The following is a 17,550-nucleotide window of genomic DNA, read 5'->3' as shown; positions in this document are numbered from 1 at the left end:
TAACAGAGTGAGTGCCTGTTACTCGTCACAGATTCTGCCAACCTAGCAGTTCAAAAGCACGTAAAAATGCAAGTAGAAACATAGGGACCACTACGGTGGGAAGGTTCCGTGAAGGCGTTCCGTGCGCCTTTGGCGTCTAGTCATGCTGGCCACGTGACCACGGAGATGTCCTCGGACAAGCACTGGCTCTTCGGCTTTGAAACAGAGATGAGCACCGGCCCCTAGAGTTGGAAACGACTAGCACGCATGTGTGGGGGAACCTTTACCTTTACCTTTTAAAATTAGCATTAGTTGCATTAGTCTTAAAGTATAGACTTTAATACAAGACTTTTTGTATGCATTTGAGAAAATGCACTTGATAAAGTTTAGTAATATTTTGAAGATAAATTTAGGTAATGGTATAATTTAGGTAAACATTATGCCAATTATTTAGTTTTCATGTTTTTAAAAAATAGAGTATCTTTAGGCTTGAAAATTTGCACAAATGTTCTTTTTTGTGCATGATTATGCTTAAATGTTCAAAACATTTTCTGAATAACCTTCTAAAATGACACATGTTTTAAGAAATAATTATTGTATATCCTTGTACTTGGATAGTAAAGAAAATAGCCTGAGCAATGTGGTGTCTTTTGCTGTGACTTTCGTATTACATAGGATTTAAATTCTGAGTAATGTAAGTTGAACTGATTTTTAAGTAGATGGCATACAGTGATGGATTTCTGATTTTGAAAATCTGTCACAACCATAAATCAGCAGCTTGCTAAAATTGCAGTAGCAAGCTATTAAAAAACATGGTAGTATTTACTATAGGTAGATGCAAATTTTAAAAGGGTTTCTTTATCATAGTTTAAGTGATTTATTGGATTTCAATGCTCATGTATGAATCTATGATGTAATGGATTTTGAAAATCTATTTTCTGTAAGAAGATGCCTGCTTTTCATATGACACTAGGTTAAATGTTTTACCTTTATATTCTAATGTCTGCATTACTATAAAGTTAGATTTTGATTATTTGTATGATTAGGTTTTACTTATAGGTAGGTTCAAGGTGACAATTTGATTGTAAAGATCACGTTTTAAAAACATGAACTTGTTATAATAAAAATCAGAATAATATAAGAATAAAGTATCAGCAATTTCAGTTGAATGCTTCCATGTAAATTGAGCATTGTAACAACCTTTGTTATTCTACAGGAAAATTAGAAACAATTATTCTTAAATCTGTAAACTGTAAGGTTTTGGTTATGATCTTTAAGTCCCTACATGGCATGGGTCCGCGATACCTCGAGGACCACCTGCTGCCGGCGTCGACTCCCCTCCGCCCTGTGCGCGCCCACAGAGAGGGCCTCCTCAGGGTGCCTCCTGTCAAGGAATGTCGACTGGTGGCCCCCAGGGGGAGGGCCTTCTCTGTGGGTGCTCCGGCATTATGGAACCAGCTGCCGGTTGAGCTCCGGACGGCATCAGACCTCCGATCCTTCCGTCGCGGGTTGAAGACCCATTTATTTGAACTAGCGGGTCTGGCCTGATGGGGGTACATGGGTTTTTATAGGCTTGTTTTATTATTCTTGTTTTAACTTGGGCATTATTTAATTGTCTTTTAATTTTTGTATTGTTATTTATATTTATGCCCTGTGAACCGCCCTGAGTCCCTTTGGGAGAAGGGCGGTATAGAAATCTCAATAAATTAAATTAAATTAAATTAAATTAAACTCTGAATATTATATTGCTTAATAAGTGTACAACTATGAATTAAATATAGTTATTTTTATCACTGTGGAAATTCCTTGAAAAATTGAGACTAATTTAATCTAGTGGTTAAGGCACCAGGCTAGAAACTAGGAGAAAAAAAGTTCTAGTCCCTCCATAAGCATGAGAGCCTGCTGGGTGAGTTTGGGCCAGTCACTTTCTTTCAGCCCCTGCTGACCTCATAGGATTGTGGTTGTGGGGAAATAGGAGGAGGAAGGAGGATTATTATGTTTGGTGCCTTGAGTTATTTATAAAATCAGTTAAAGTGTGATATAAATCAATCGGAATCTTCTCTACTCTCTCAAAGTACAAGTTTTTCAGTACACATCCACTGATAAATAAAATGCTTACAATACAATTTTGTTGATACCCGCATTATATAAATTTCAAATAAACATAAGTTCATAATTTTTCTTTACTTTTCCTATTTTCTCTGTACTATTCTACTCTGATTGGAATCTGTCAAGTTCTTGTATCTCTTATTGGGCAGTCAAAAGTAGGCTAGAGTTATGTATGTGACTAGAATGGTGGTTTGTTATACTGTTAGTCTGAATTGTTTCATCATCTGTATTTCACTTTAGATTTGGACAACAGTATTTTTAGAAATTTATTTCTGGAAACAATCTTGTCTTGAAAAATACTGTCAAACTTGAATCTTTTCTGTTTTTATGTTTTGAATTATGTAACAGTAGTTCAGTTATTGATAAACCTAAATTAATGAAATAAAGTTTGCGATGGCAATTTCCTAGTTTTGCTTCCAGATTTGAACAAAACTCTGGTGATGCAACAGAGCTTTTCTGGCAGCTTTCCCAGAAATGACCAAATGAGCTAATTAATTTATTTTATTGTAAGGCTACATTAATATACTCTTGCAGGTCTGCAGATATAAATCTCCTGCCTCCGCATTTAGCCACCTGATCAATTAGGATGGGTCCTTCCTAAGTTTCTTCTTTTGACATTAAGGTCCCCTTCTCTTGTCTGATAATTTCCTAGGCAATATCTCTTCTCCTCATCCCTCAAAATCAGTCTCGTATACCATTACATTTCTCTTCTACTATTGGAATGGATGGTGGAAAATACATGTTAACTTCTTACAATGAGATGGACTTATAGATTGAAGATTATATTTATTTTAGAAAAAAATATTTTGTGGACTAAAGTCCATTTCGGCACAATATTGTTTTGATATTAAAACTCATGTTAATAAGTTCAGTTGGAACATCAAAACATGATTTGGCATTGCCTGAATGAATCGTGTCAGTCATACTAGCTACGTGGCCTTTATGTTTTATGATTCCCCTTCTCCATTCTCCTTTAAGCCAAATAGAAATTTTTCCTTTTTTTCCAAATGGTCAGTTTCAGTGAATGGAAAACACTGTATTTTACTAAAATGAAGATGTGACAAGAAAGTACCGGCAGCAAAAGGAGAAGGAAGAAATTAAAACAAAAACTCTTGTGATATAATGCGCCATTTGGGTTAACTTGATAGTACTAACAGATAAACACAATGAGAGTTTTAGTAATAAATAGATTAAGGGAGTAATTGTTTTTCCTAAATGTATTTTGCCTATACTTGCCTTGTCAATGAGATGAGCAGCATATAAATTTAATAAATAAATTTTGTAGGTAGTTTTTTAAAGAATTGGCAAATTGTAATTTGTATTGTTAATAGAGATTTATATGCACCTGATTTTGGAATAATTGCTGCAGAAATTTAAAATTTGGGTTTGAAGGATGCTGTCATTCTTTTTTGGTGAAGAAGTTGAGGAAAGAGAGTTTATTTTATTTTTCAATCTCTTTGGTTAAACTTAATCCCTGGGAATGTGAAATTATGATTGAGAGGAATGATCTATAGATACCAACAACAAAAGTTTCCGGTGCTTTTAAAATTCATCCAGATATTGATATATTTATGACATATTTAAATTTACAAATATCCAGGGAAATATTAAAATGAAATGTAAAAGTCAGGAAGATGTATTTGAATGCTTCAAATATGTTGCTTGAAAATCATTGCTGTATGCTTACATATCATTCCACAGTCTAGAAAGAGAAAATATTATGTCAGCCCGTTGGTTGTTATAAAGATTGTTTATGAAGTTGAATCTAAGACTCATACATTGAATTGGGGAATTCTGAAAAATGAACTGTATGGCACAAGAGACCAAATCATGTTAAGGTGCAGAAAAAGACTATACATCAGTTCAAAGACTATATTATTAAAAAAAATACAACCATAAAAAAGGTAATAAGATTACATTGTCACACTTCATGGCTAGTAAGGTGCATTAGGCTGCTCAGATATTCATAACTTACTGTGACATTTCATGAGATTACATTTTGCTGTTTACAGCCATTACTGCTGCTCAGATAAATAACTAGCTGGTGTACATACCTGGATTATGTGATCCCTGTCTTTGGCAGCAAATTTGTGTCTTGAAGGTTGATCAGCTTCAAATTACTATTAGAATAGGTTAATATGATATACTGTTAAGGTGTGCGCTTATACGTATGTATACTGTGTTGCCATATTAATACTATATCAGATTTTCCAAAAATTACATGTAACATTCCCATTTGTAAAAATACTTTCATAAAACATTTAAATGAAAATTACTTAAGTCTGATTTCCTGAATGTACTATTTCGAATTGCTGGTGAATTATTTGTGTTTTGCAGATTAGATAGTAAAACTAATATGTCAACTTCTTGGATGGGTGGTTACTGCCTATGTAGGTGTAGCTAAAAGTGAAAGATGACTTGTAGAGAATTGAGGTGAAGGTGAGGTCACTTTACTTAAGAGCAAAATGTATGGCCTATAAGGTGCTGGTATGACAGTTGATGGTTCTTTAGAATCAAATATACTAACTCAAGCAATTCTAAGAAGATAATGGGCCAGATTTTTTTGGGGGGGGGCAGTGCTTAGCATTGGCTAAAAGTTGTATTGCTAAGCATAAATTCAAATGTTTCCTTTAATAAAATTGCTTTGAAGTTTATTATAACTGCATTTTTCTGGTCTTTCTATTGAACCAAGTTCATAATTGCTATTATTGCTAATATCCAGTTGTGAAGAGAAATTTTCAAGCCATAAATTCTGTATTATTTGATTGTCATTTCTGGTGAAATTTTTTTTATGATGGTGTTGCTATGGGACCATCGGAGTAGAAATTGTGGCCTCTTTAGATATAATGAAAGCGGTCTAGATTTTATAATTAAAATAACCTGAAATAATGATAGTTATACCATATCTACAGGTATAAACGTCTCTGCTAAGGAATTTGCACTTTCACAGGCCATAAAACACACATCTTGCCATTAGACTTAAGAAGTTTGCATATATTTCTTGGATTTGCATATAGCTTGTCATTGCACAAACACATATTTGAGATATGCTGTTACTCCTTCATTAAGAAAGAAATTTTTAAAAGAAAATATTAAAATATTCATTTCTGTTGTCTGTCTATTCTGTTTTAAAATGTCACATATATTAATTATATATTTCCAATCTTGAAATGTTCGACCGTTGATTTATTTTGAGAATGCTGAAAAATGTGTTTTCCAAGTTACATATTTCTCCAACACTTCTGACCTTGTGTAACGAATGGAAGCTGCTTGAATTCATGGAAAAGCATGGAAACAGACTCGTTTAGCAAATCTTACTGCAGAATTGCTATATATTAAATGAAAACCATCTATGATTAGTTTCTGTTTAGTAATAGATCTCTGCCACTAACTCATATACCCACTACGTGACATTCACAGAAATAAATATAGGCCCAATAAGAAAACCTGTCATCCATACTAGCTGGCAGGTGGCAGTATACACTGTGTGCTGTAATATGAAATCCATGCTCATCAGCTTGAGGAGGCTGTATTCAGTAACATTGACCAGGATATGAATAACAATATTAACAATTTCTTGTAGAAAAACATGGGGATTTAAGTGAAAATTCTGCCATTTCCACATCCATGGTCTGTTCAAATCATGAAATAGGTAATAGAACATTCATGTATGAAGGTACGAAGGAGGGCAAGTAGGGTTAATTCAATGCTTTTCCCTTCAAAAGTGCAGGTATCATGCCACTTAAATTCACTCTCTTTTCAAGAGTTGCAGAATATGTAGCCTTATTTTAACAGCAGCTACAGTCCAATCTCTTTATTGTCATTGATCACAGACAGCTGTATATTCAGGTTAGGACTAACATTTCTTTTTGGAGGAGCAAATAGGTTTTTGTTTTCTTAGTACTTTGCCCTACAAACTATACCTAGTTTGTTTAGAGATCACGAAGAAGAAATTGTAAAGGAATGTTTAAGATAATTGGTTCAGTCACACAAATCTCTCTTATACCATGCTGTAGCTGCTCTTATTATTGTGTTTTAATTTCACCTCCATTTTTATCAAAAGTTTAATTTGTGGAATAAGATAGAAGGGATATTTTTTAGCATGTAAATGAAGGGAGAGAGACTGGTATGATTTCTAATGTGGGTTGCAAAATTTTGAATGACAACTGTATGGCAGTTACCCAGAACATTGTTTTTATTTGTCAGCTGGGAAGACAGATCTAGTAGTTTTGGACATTTTTTTTACCATTGTACTGGCTGATTATATACTCTTTTTATAAAATGCAAATCCCATAAGCGACAGCTTGATGCTCTTCAGAGTACTCTCACAGGTGAACAATTTGCCTTTCTCATTTGAGAACACTTTATATCAGGAGTGTCAAACTGCCGGCCTGCGGGCCAGACACGTCATGCAGAAGCCGCACCCACCCCATTGCCAGCAATGGCAAAACCGTCCCGATATGTTGCGCGACCTCACATGATGTTGTGAGTTTGACATGTCTGCTTTATATGCTTGGGAACAGAGCTACATATTCAATGGTATTTACACTTAAAGATCAGCTGGAAATAGTTGGAAAAGTTAACCTGGAGACCTATATACAGAGTTTGCCTAATTCATTCAATAGACCCGTGGGCCAGATGCGTCACACCAAAACTGCATGGGTTTCGGCGTGGGGAAAGAGTCCCAATATGTTGCGCAACATCATGTGACATCATGAGTTTGACATTCCTGCAATAGATCTTTGATAGATTTAACTTGGTATATAAGTGTATCTGTACCTGGTGCTACTCAATTATAAATAAATCTTATTGAACTCAGTGTTCCTTACAACTGAATAAACATAGACGTGTTTTGTTACAGCTTATTTTATTTTATTAATCTTTGGTAATTGATTTAAAGAACACATAGTATAGAAATAGCTATACTAATGATAGAATGATTAGAAACAACCTGCAGACTTCTGGTTTGCCATTGTGGCCACTGCAGATGCTGGAAGGCGAGCTCTGTCTTCCGCATTCGGTTTTGTTCCCCTGAGGGACCCTGGAAAGGGTTGAAAGTTGCCTTGTAGGGGTGACGAGCAAGGAGGGGACTCCTGCTTGATTGCGGGAGGGCGGCAGCACTTCCGCTTTATCTGGAGCAGTTCTCCAAACTGGTGGAGGAAAGACTGGCCATAGCAATATGGCTCGTCACTAGGCTGTAGACAGCCAAAGTCAAACTTACCACCAGGTAAGTTTAAAGCAACGCGGGTGAAACTGGGTGAGATCCAATCTTCTCTCTAAGATCCTAAGTATTTTTCTTTCTGTAAAAGCTGCCCAAAGTATCTCCCCCTGTGAGGAGAGAGGGAAGAGAATTTCTATCCCACCCTCTAAGGTTTTGGTTATGATCTTTAAGTCCCTACATGGCATGGGTCCGCGATACCTCGAGGACCACCTGCTGCCGGCGTCGACTCCCCTCCGCCCTGTGCGCGCCCACAGAGAGGGCCTCCTCAGGGTGCCTCTTGTCAAGGAATGTCGACTGGTGGCCCCCAGGGGGAGGGCCTTCTCTGTGGGTGCTCCGGCATTATGGAACCAACTGCCGGTTGAGCTCCGGACGGCATCAGACCTCCGATCCTTCCGTCGCGGGTTGAAGACCCATTTATTTGAACTAGCGGGTCTGGCCTGATGGGGGTACATGGGTTTTTATAGGCTTGTTTTATTATTCTTGTTTTAACTTGGGCATTATTTAATTGTCTTTTAATTTTTGTATTGTCATTTATATTTATGCCCTGTGAACCGCCCTGAGTCCCTTTGGGAGAAGGGCGGTATAGAAATCTCAATAAATTAAATTAAATTAAATTAAGAATAAAGCACTAAAAGAATAACTTTAATCTAATTGGATTTATGTTTCTGAAACTTGGAGACCAAATGTTTTCTTATTTTCACCAAAGACTTTTGTTTTTATCTATAAAAAAGAAATAAAATTGGAAAAAGGACTATTAAAATTTTGAACTTAAAAAAACCTTGGGTGGCAAAGCTTGGTATTGCAACTTGTTATTGCCTAAAGGAGACTTGGCTTGAAGCCCAGACTACAGATAAGACTCTTTTAACTTTGATAAACACCGCCTATGAGAAGTTCAGCTGTAAAGAGAACTTCTGGGTGGCATGGCTGGCCTCCTTGAACTATGAATGTAAACCTTTCTTAATTTTTAGGGAATTGCCTTCCTACTTTTTTTATCTGAGGAATATCGGTCATTATTTTAGATGATGGAATACCTTGGATTATAAAATCTTACTTGACAAATGACTTTTACTATAAATACTACCTACAAACATGTGAAATAAGAGTCCCATATTCAGCTATAAAATTATTTTCATCATCTAACACACCATTAAGAGAAGATGGATGAAGACCAGGAAAAGATTCTTTCCATGTTGAAAGCAATACATGAAACCATCCTTTCAGCTTGTGATGAAATAAGATGTTACAGAAAAGAACAAGATGTCAGTTTAGATATACAAACCCAAATTCTGACTACAACTAAAGAACTAACAACACAGAAGGTAACAGAAGAAGTGGAACAATCAAATACTAAGACAGAGGATTCAATTGACCAACAAATACAGTAAATGGAATATCCAGAAAAGGGACTGACAACACTGAAAATGGAAAAGACTTCCTATATAAATCAGAAGAAATTTGAGTAGCAAGAAGAACAGACTTAATGGAAGATAAACATACCAGGACAATTATGGGGATTTGAAATAATAGGGAGATGATTTGGAATACAAATGGACTAGCCCATCCAAAAAAATGGCAACTTAAATGGTCTCTCTTATTCCAAACAATATATATAATAATAGAGGAAGATCTATTTGATGATTTAAAATTGTTGACGTGGAAGGCAAATTGGCAAAGAAAGAAAGCCAGAATAAGGCTGAAGAAAATTGGAGTTTTGATTTATCAGAGGGAATTTCATATTACTAATTAGAGGGTCAAAGGGAGAAGTTGAGATAGGGGAAATTTTGGTCATTAAATTTAAAACATTTGGAAATTAGTTGAAAATAAGGATGGTATTTGTTTAATACTTAAAAATTAGACCCAAAAGAAAAAAATATTATGAATATGTTTGATTTATTGATTAACTCAGACAACATATATAATGGGCTTTGATTTATTAAAGGGGATACTGTATTACTAATTAGATGATGTAAGATGGGGGGATATAAATAACTTTTAGGAAATAGAAGAAGATTATACCCAAATAGATAAGATGTGTATTTTGAATATTAGATTCTGTTATGTATTAAGATAAAGGAAACATTGGTTACCTAAAACCTGGAAATTATAAATATCAAATGTTAAGTTTGAATATTGATGGGAAACTAAAAATTGGGAAAAACCAATAACAGAATATTGATTGAATGTAAAAATAATTACCGTATATACTTGAGTATAAGCTGACTCGAGTATAAGCCGAGACCCCAAATTTCACCCCCAAAAACTGGAAAAAGTTGTTGACTCGAGTATAAGCCGATCCGCCGTTCTGCAAGCCTCTGCCGCCAGCAGAGGCTCGATCCGCCATTTTGCAAGCCTGAATACACAGTCGCCGGGTCTCCGTTCCTCTGTGCCCTGCCTGCCTGCTTCTTTCCACAGCGGAAAGAAGCAGGCAGGCAGGGGGCGGAGGAACGGAGACCCGGCGACGTTTGGGGAGGTTTGGGCGCCTCTCCAAATATCCCCAAACGTCGCCGGGTCTCCGTTCCTCTGTGCCCTGCCTGCCTGAGGAACGGAGACCCGGCGACGTTTGGGGATATTTGGAGAGGCGCCCAAACCTCCCCAAACGTCGCCGGGTCTCCGTTCCTCCGCCCCCTGCCTGCCTGCTTCTTTCCGCTGTGGAAAGAAGCAGGCAGGCAGGGCACAGAGGAACGGAGACCCGGCGACGTTTGGGGATATTTGGAGAGGCGCCCAAACCTCCCCAAACGTCGCCGGGTCTCCGTTCCTCCGCCCCCTGCCTGCCTGCTTCTTTCCGCTGTGGAAAGAAGCAGGCAGGCAGGGCGCAGAGGAACGGAGACCCGGCGACGTTTGGGGATATTTGGAGAGGCGCCCAAACCTCCCCAAACGTCGCCGGGTCTCCGTTCCTCCGCCCCCTGCCTGCCTGCTTCTTTCCGCTGTGGAAAGAAGCAGGCAGGCAGGGCGCAGAGGAACGGAGACCCGGCGACGTTTGGGGATATTTGGAGAGGCGCCCAAACCTCCCCAAACGTCGCCGGGTCTCCGTTCCTCCGCCCCCTGCCTGCCTGCTTCTTTCCGCTGTGGAAAGAAGCAGGCAGGCAGGGCGCAGAGGAACGGAGACCCGGCGACGTTTGGGGATATTTGGAGAGGCGCCCAAACCTCCCCAAACGTCGCCGGGTCTCCGTTCCTCCGAGCCCTGCCTGCCTGCTTCTTTCCGCTGTGGAAAGAAGCAGGCAGGCAGGGCGCAGAGGAACGGAGACCCGGCTTCGTTTGGGGAGGTTTGGGGAGGTGCGCGCGCACCTCCCCAAACCTCCCCAAACTTCGGCAGGTCTCCGGACGGCGGTGGCTTGGGAGAGGTGAGCGCGATCCCGGAAGCTCCAAAGCCTCGGCCGCGCACAAGTCCTTGGTAAGTTTTTTTGTTGACTGGAGTATAAGCCGAAGTGGAATTTTTCAGCCCAAAAAGTGGGCTGAAAAATTCGGCTTATACTCAAGTATATACGGTAAGATATGTATAAGCTAAAAAATTATTGATAAATGTAATAATGATGTTTTTATTTAGTTGATATAATAAGAACTGTATTAACGTAAATATAAGATAGTAGATATTAAGGGAAAAAAGAGGAAATATTTGAGGTTGTAGTTTGAGATTTGTACTAAAGATTTTTGTATGTTACTGAACTATTGATTAATCCAGCCACTACATTGCTTTTTAAATACCTAAATGTAAAATTAGAAAATTAATAAAAATATTATTTAAAAAAGAAACATAACCTGCACATATTTATATGCTTTGATTATGTATGTTGATACTAGTTCATATATTGCTAATATAAAATAGGAATTCAATCAATTGTTTTATGCAAATTTTGTTAGGAACTTTACTCAACTTTATAGGATTTGTACCCTGGTAAATATGTATAAGATTGTATTATCAACCTCTTTGTTAATTGCACAGCTTATTAATGTCTATTAATATCTGTTGCAAGGAAAAATGCTAACCCTGAAAATTATACATTTTAAAGACATAATTCTGAAAATAAGTACTAATGTTCCTTTTTTATAAATTTCAGCTTGTAGGTGGTCATTTCGATCTGGAAATGAATTTTATTATACAAGAAGGAGAAAGTATTACATGCATGTTGGACTTGCTGGATAAATGTGATGTCACTTGCCAGGCAGAGATATGGAGCATGTTTACAGCCGTCCTGAAAAAAAGTATACGGAATCTGCAGATTTGCACAGAAGTAGGTCTTATTGAGCATGTGCTTCAGAGGATTGATAAAGCTGACAACATGATTGCAGGTATGACTTCTTAAATGGTCCTAGAATTGGAAGAAACTTCCAATGAACTAGTATGGAACCCTTTTTAACACATGTCTGAAAAAAATAAATATTAACCTATATCTAATAACCTTTGTTTAATTTTCCACAGATCTTTTAGTTGATATGCTTGGCGTATTAGCAAGCTACAGTGTGACAGTTCGGGAATTAAAGCTATACTTTAGCAAACTTCAAGGAGACAAAGGGAATTGGGTATGTAAAAATCTGCATTAGTAAAAAGTAGTTTTTATTTTAAATTGATATCCTTAACTTTTCATATTGTAAAATAACTTTATGAGTAGTAGCACTGAATAGATTTTTATGGTTAATAGGTGAAAACTGGGAGTCAGGTAGTGATTTTCATTTTTGTTTATATGTCATTGTGTCCAACAAGATCCAAAGCAGAATCCACCATTCAAATAAAAATAATTGAAACTAAAACAAAATCAAAGTAACAATGCCCTGAGAAAAAGCATTGCAAATACCCAGGAGGAAGGTACCCTTTGTCCCTGCTTTATTCCAAGGCTCATCAGAAGAATCAGGTTTTAATGGTTTCCTCATGGAAACCACCCCAATTTTGGGGAACATGCTGTTCAGAAGAACAGCAGCACACACTGTGAAGCTTGTCCCTGCAGATGACCTGTCTTAAGTGGGAGCTGGAAAGAGCATATCCCGTAGATAACGAGGTTTTAAACCATGCAGGGCTTTAAAGGTGATAAACTACACCTTGAATTCCATTTGGAAGTAAATAGAAATATTACATAGTGAAACATAGAAATTCCCATCTCCATATAAGATACGGTACTATATTCTAGCCCAGGGGTCAGCAACCTGAAACAGTGAAAGAGCCACTCGGAACAGGTTGCCTCACAAAAGGAAAAACGGAGCCGCAAAAAATGTGTGCACATGCGCGTACATGTGTGCATGCGCAGAACAGGGTTTGAGTGAAGAGTGGAGCCAAGGCGAGATATGCACCTACCCTGCATATTTGAATTGATTGGTTGAAATTTTTTAGTCCCACTTTTTTTTTTTTGGACTGCACATGGTAGAGGACTGGGAGCCGCAGGAGATGGCTGAAAGAGCCGCATGCGGCTCCGGAGCCGCAGGTTGCAGACCTGTGTTCTAGCCCAATTGAAGTTGTAGATGTTCTTCAAGGGTAATCCCATGTATAGCACATTATATTAATCCAAGCAAATGTGACAGAAGCTTGAGTAATTATGAGTAGGAGCCTCTGTCCAAGAAAGGTCAAAACTAGGGCGTGAAGATGTGCAAAAAGCTTTCTTGCCCCAGATGTCTTGTTCTTTAAGCAATAATTGCAATTGCAGGGGGACATCTCAGTTACAAACCCATTCTACATGGAACAGCACAGCCCCATCCAGAGCCACAAATGTTCCTGCTATCAGAACCCATAACTTTTTCACCTTGTTGGGATTAACAGGTTCCAGATACTAGTATAAGACTTCCATCCTGTTTCTATTTTGGCACAGGGTAGGTACAGGGTAGGTAGGTACGTGATACAGCTGGGTATCACGTAAGGACAAATTGATGATACCTGAATCTGTGCTGGCAGATAATCCCATTCAGTGGCTTTATATAGCTATTAAATAGAGGAGAATGTATAGTGTACAATTCTGTTAACGCCCCATAACGGAGAATCCTAGAATATGACTTCTTCTCCTTCTTAGTATTATTTATTTAAAAATAACTTTAAGGAAGGAGGAAAACAACTACAAAACAGTGCTTCCCTCTCCCAATCCTCAAAGGCAGGTCAGTAAAATACCATGATCAGTGTATTCAAAGGCCACCGAAAGGTCCAGCAAGATCAGAGCAATTGCATTCCATTTTGCTAGTCTCATCACAGGTTATCCACAAGAGTGATAATTGTGCTTTCAGTACCACACCCAGGACTGAAATAATTTCCTCCAGGGTCCTTCCAAGGTCCCTCCAGACTAACATCATTCTTTAGAAGGGTAAATTGGAGACTGGGTTAATAGCTGTTTAGTATTGCAAAGTCAAACAATGGCCTTAAGACAAATCTATTTTAGATAAATCTCTTTGTCCTCTTTCAAGGAAGCATTATTATTTTCCTGACCAACCTCATATTTCCTTCCTGGAGGTTTTCACCAACCAGGAAAGGGAGAGTTCCAAGCTTGGGCTAACATTACAAAGAACCCTGTCCACCTCCTTAGGAATAAAGGCTCAAATTCCTGCTAGATAATCTTTGAAGATGCCACCTCAGTCATCTCACTTATCCTCCAGATAACTTGAAAACTCTTCACAGTACAGTAGTCAGCAGATATTTTTTCCTTGGGTAATTTTAAGCAAGACAGACAATTTTTTACATGCAGTACGAATGGAGAAATACTGATGATGGGTTTAACTGTCTGTAAGTTTCATATTAAGGGGATATTAAGGAAATGGTATAACCCCAGCAATTTCTACTTGTGCCTTACACTCAGCCTCAATTGTAAAGCATCATACTGACTTATCTGTAGAACAATGCCTCTGGTTGCTAGGTTCACATATGATGCTAACTTATGAACCTTGATGGTGGGTGGTGAACCAGATGATGCCAACCTATGAACCAGATGGTGGTGAATTTGGCATTAAGTAGTAGCAACCAGAACATGGAGCCTTCAAGGACCTGGTAGCTGGATCCCAGATAATGGCAGAATGCTGGAAACAAGGATTGGTTCTTAGAAGATCAATCTGCTTTCTGGGAGGGTGGCCTTCTCCATCTCATACTACATGTCTTCCTGCCTGCCTTTGTGGAAATCTTAATTTTTATCCTTGGGCTGCAGCAGCACAAACAGTTTTGATAGAATAGATGTGGTCTTACATTCTTAATAGCAATATTCTGATATATAATTATTATTATATATAAACTATTATTTATATCCTGATTTTCTGGCCCAAGAGCTTTGGAGAAACTTCTAAAATTATTAGAGGTATGAAAGTAGAATATTTTTTAATTGAATTTTGTATTATTATTAAAATTTTAATCTTCGATTTGATTCACAATCTGGGACTGGTAAAAACCTAACAGTTCAAGTCCTAACCAAGGACCTAAGAGTTATTAAGTTAGTGTCTGAGTATATAGGCAGTTCCAAGTAGGGTGGATTTTTGGAAAATCAGGATATTCAGATAATATTATTATTGTTATTGTTGTTGTTATTATTATACATTGTAATAAGAAACTGATTTTTGAATAGCCTCTGTATGCTGGAAAGCTACTGTCTGTATTAAAATATATGCCTCAGAAATATGGGCCCGATGCCTTCTTCAATTTCCCAGGAAAAAGTGCTGCAGTAAGTAATTTTATCTATTATGTTTATATTTTTTAAATCTTTGTTTTGTAAGGTACTTCATCTTTTCTGAAGTCTTAAATATAATATATAATAGCTAAAAGAAAAGTAATTCAAAAATTTTGGAGGCTGGGATCTATATACATGCAGAGAATGTTTAATAAGCTTTATAACAGTTGAGTACAAGCAAATCTGATACATACTATTTAAAGAGTCATATATTAAATTAATAAACCTAGCTTAAAATAAATGAAAAGGAGTTGTCACAGATTTTGATATCATGGTTTGAAGCAAGAAGTGGTTTGCCTGAATAAATAGTCAAGCAGTATAATAATTCACATCATTTCTTATATCTTATTTATGCATTTGTTGTTTTTTTAAAAGTCCTCCAGGTCCATTTGTAAATCCAATATTTCCATCTCTTTCTTGTAGGCTATAATTTTAGGATCCTCAATAATAGCTTTTCTACTTTATTCAAAGACTTGATTCTCTTCAGCACTTTTTGATTGTAATATAGGGTTAAGTACTCCACAGTTCTTGAGTCCATAAATCATAAATTTCCTTTAACATAGCCATCTGGTAGCTAAAGTTCAAAGCTTCTTATCAGCAACTTATAAACACAGAAATTCTTTCCCACATGAGAGGATATTTTTAGTTAACTTCCACATCTTTCTTTAAATCAAATTCCTCCAAATTCTTCACATTTAAAAACTTTCCAAAAGGCAATATATAGTCATCTTTTAGCTGCATATTAGAAAAAAAATAAAAACTTTCAAAACTGGAAATAGGTACTTCTCTTTCTTTGTAAAAGGATGAAAGAGGGAATCACATAGCAAATACAAAGTTTGCAGTTCTGAGGGCTTTTCATTCTTCAAGAGGTAATAAAAATTATATTAAATTCCAGCATGATTACAAAAGTGAGGCTAGGTCAAAATTTAACTCCTTAAAGAAGGCTATATTAACAGCTTAGATGATGATGGAATTTATGATTCCCAGTTGATTGCAAGTAGCTGCGAATACCTGAGTTTCTGTTGTCCACTAACCAAAGAAACAAAAAACTGAACGCCAGCAGCTATGTAGAATACATGAGGGCGATCTCAAGATCTCTCTTTACTGCAGAGAGAATTAGCAGTCTGCATCTTATATTTTGGCTGCAATGTCCTCTACAAAATGCAGAATGTCCATTCATTCACCTTCCTGGAAGTGTCTCATGTGATTAAATTATGAACAGTCAATATTTCTATCATTGTACTAATATAAATCACTGGTATCCTTTCTGACCTTATATCTGAAATGATTTCACATTTATTTATATTAAAACATCAAAAAAGCAAAAACAAAGGAAAATATTTATTTTGCATACATAAAAGCTTGAAATATTGCCTTTGCATACAGCAAAGATTGAAATGAGTACAAGGATATTTATTAAAACATATTTTAAAGGTTTTTTTTTAAATTCATTTATGATAATCCATTGCTTTTTTTAGGCTATTGCCTTACCTCCTATAGCCAAGTGGCCATACCAGAATGGATTTACCTTTCATACTTGGTTAAGAATGGATCCTGTAAATAATATTAATGTAGACAAAGATAAGCCTTACTTATATTGGTATGTATATATGCATTTTATATATTTACATATTTACTATATATTTTATTATAAATATGTGTATAAATATATCCTGATATATTTACTAGTGTTGTTATATATCTGTTTGTAAAATTGACTTGCATCAATACATGTAAGTGTAATAATTTTATTTGTTTCAGTTTTAGGACAAGTAAAGGGCTTGGTTATTCTGCTCATTTTGTGGGAGGCTGTTTGGTTGTGACATCAATTAAATCAAAAGGAAAAGGTTTCCAGCACTGTGTGAAATTTGATTTCAAGCCACAAAAGGTATGTGTCATGGGTTTGTTTTAGATGATCCAGCCACTGGCAGACAGCCCAGTAGGTATAGGTTTCATTTTTTCCCAGGTAGCACTTAAATTTAAGTAACATAAACTATCAATCATATTCTTATACCTCATTTAACCTACATCCCAGGTAACTTTCCTATAAGCCTAATTTACAGTGTTTTTGGACTTCCTTTTAGTTTTGTGGACTGAGTCCACCTCAGTTTCTGCTTTTATTTCTTTTATTTTATTGTTTGTTCCTTTAAGTGGTATATAGATTTTTTTTCTGCCCTCTAAACAGCTTTCACCTTCATAATTTCTTTACACAATATTTTCCTAATCTACTGCCTCCTAAAGTAAGAGGTTGGTTTCTATCATTCTCAGAGATTCCAGATGGTGGGAGAAGGGCGGTATACAAATATAATAAACTATAAACTATTTGGAAGTAAACTTCATCTTTTATCTCAAATTTTAGATTGTTTCTCTTTGGCTAGTAAGTAACTTTTTGCTTTAGCTTTTTTTTTTACTTTTTATCAGTCCCATGGTGATTCAGTTCTTTTCCATTTTCATTGGGAACTGTGAATTGTGCTTTATTTATTTGACCTGCATGCTCTAGGCTCAAATAAAACAGTTCCTTCTCCAACACATTCCATACTCAATGCCAGAAGCTGTTCAGCTATTCAGTAGTCCCAACTATCAGCAACATGGCTTCTGCTTCTGCCTAAATTCTATTTATCA

At 36.7% G+C, this 17,550-nt stretch overlaps 1 protein-coding gene across 2 annotated transcripts in view; it reads left to right on the top strand.

Moving 5' to 3' along the window:
• Positions 1–17,550, top strand: part of LRBA (LPS responsive beige-like anchor protein) — a 370,314-nt gene that overhangs the window by 16,947 nt on the left and 335,817 nt on the right. For both annotated transcript variants that reach the window (XM_083367801.1, XM_083367800.1), the window contains exons 3-7: positions 11,365–11,596; positions 11,727–11,827; positions 14,827–14,922; positions 16,407–16,528; positions 16,690–16,816. In XM_083367801.1, coding sequence (XP_083223927.1) covers positions 11,365–11,596; positions 11,727–11,827; positions 14,827–14,922; positions 16,407–16,528; positions 16,690–16,816 — 678 coding nt within the window. The remainder of the gene's footprint in view (positions 1–11,364; positions 11,597–11,726; positions 11,828–14,826; positions 14,923–16,406; positions 16,529–16,689; positions 16,817–17,550) is intronic.

Source organism: Vipera ursinii, assembly GCF_947247035.1.
Source record: "Vipera ursinii genome assembly, chromosome: 7".
Classification (NCBI taxonomy): domain Eukaryota; kingdom Metazoa; phylum Chordata; class Lepidosauria; order Squamata; family Viperidae; genus Vipera; species Vipera ursinii.
The sequence above is the reverse complement of the archived record's forward strand: the minus strand, read 5'-3'. Positions and strand labels throughout refer to the sequence as shown.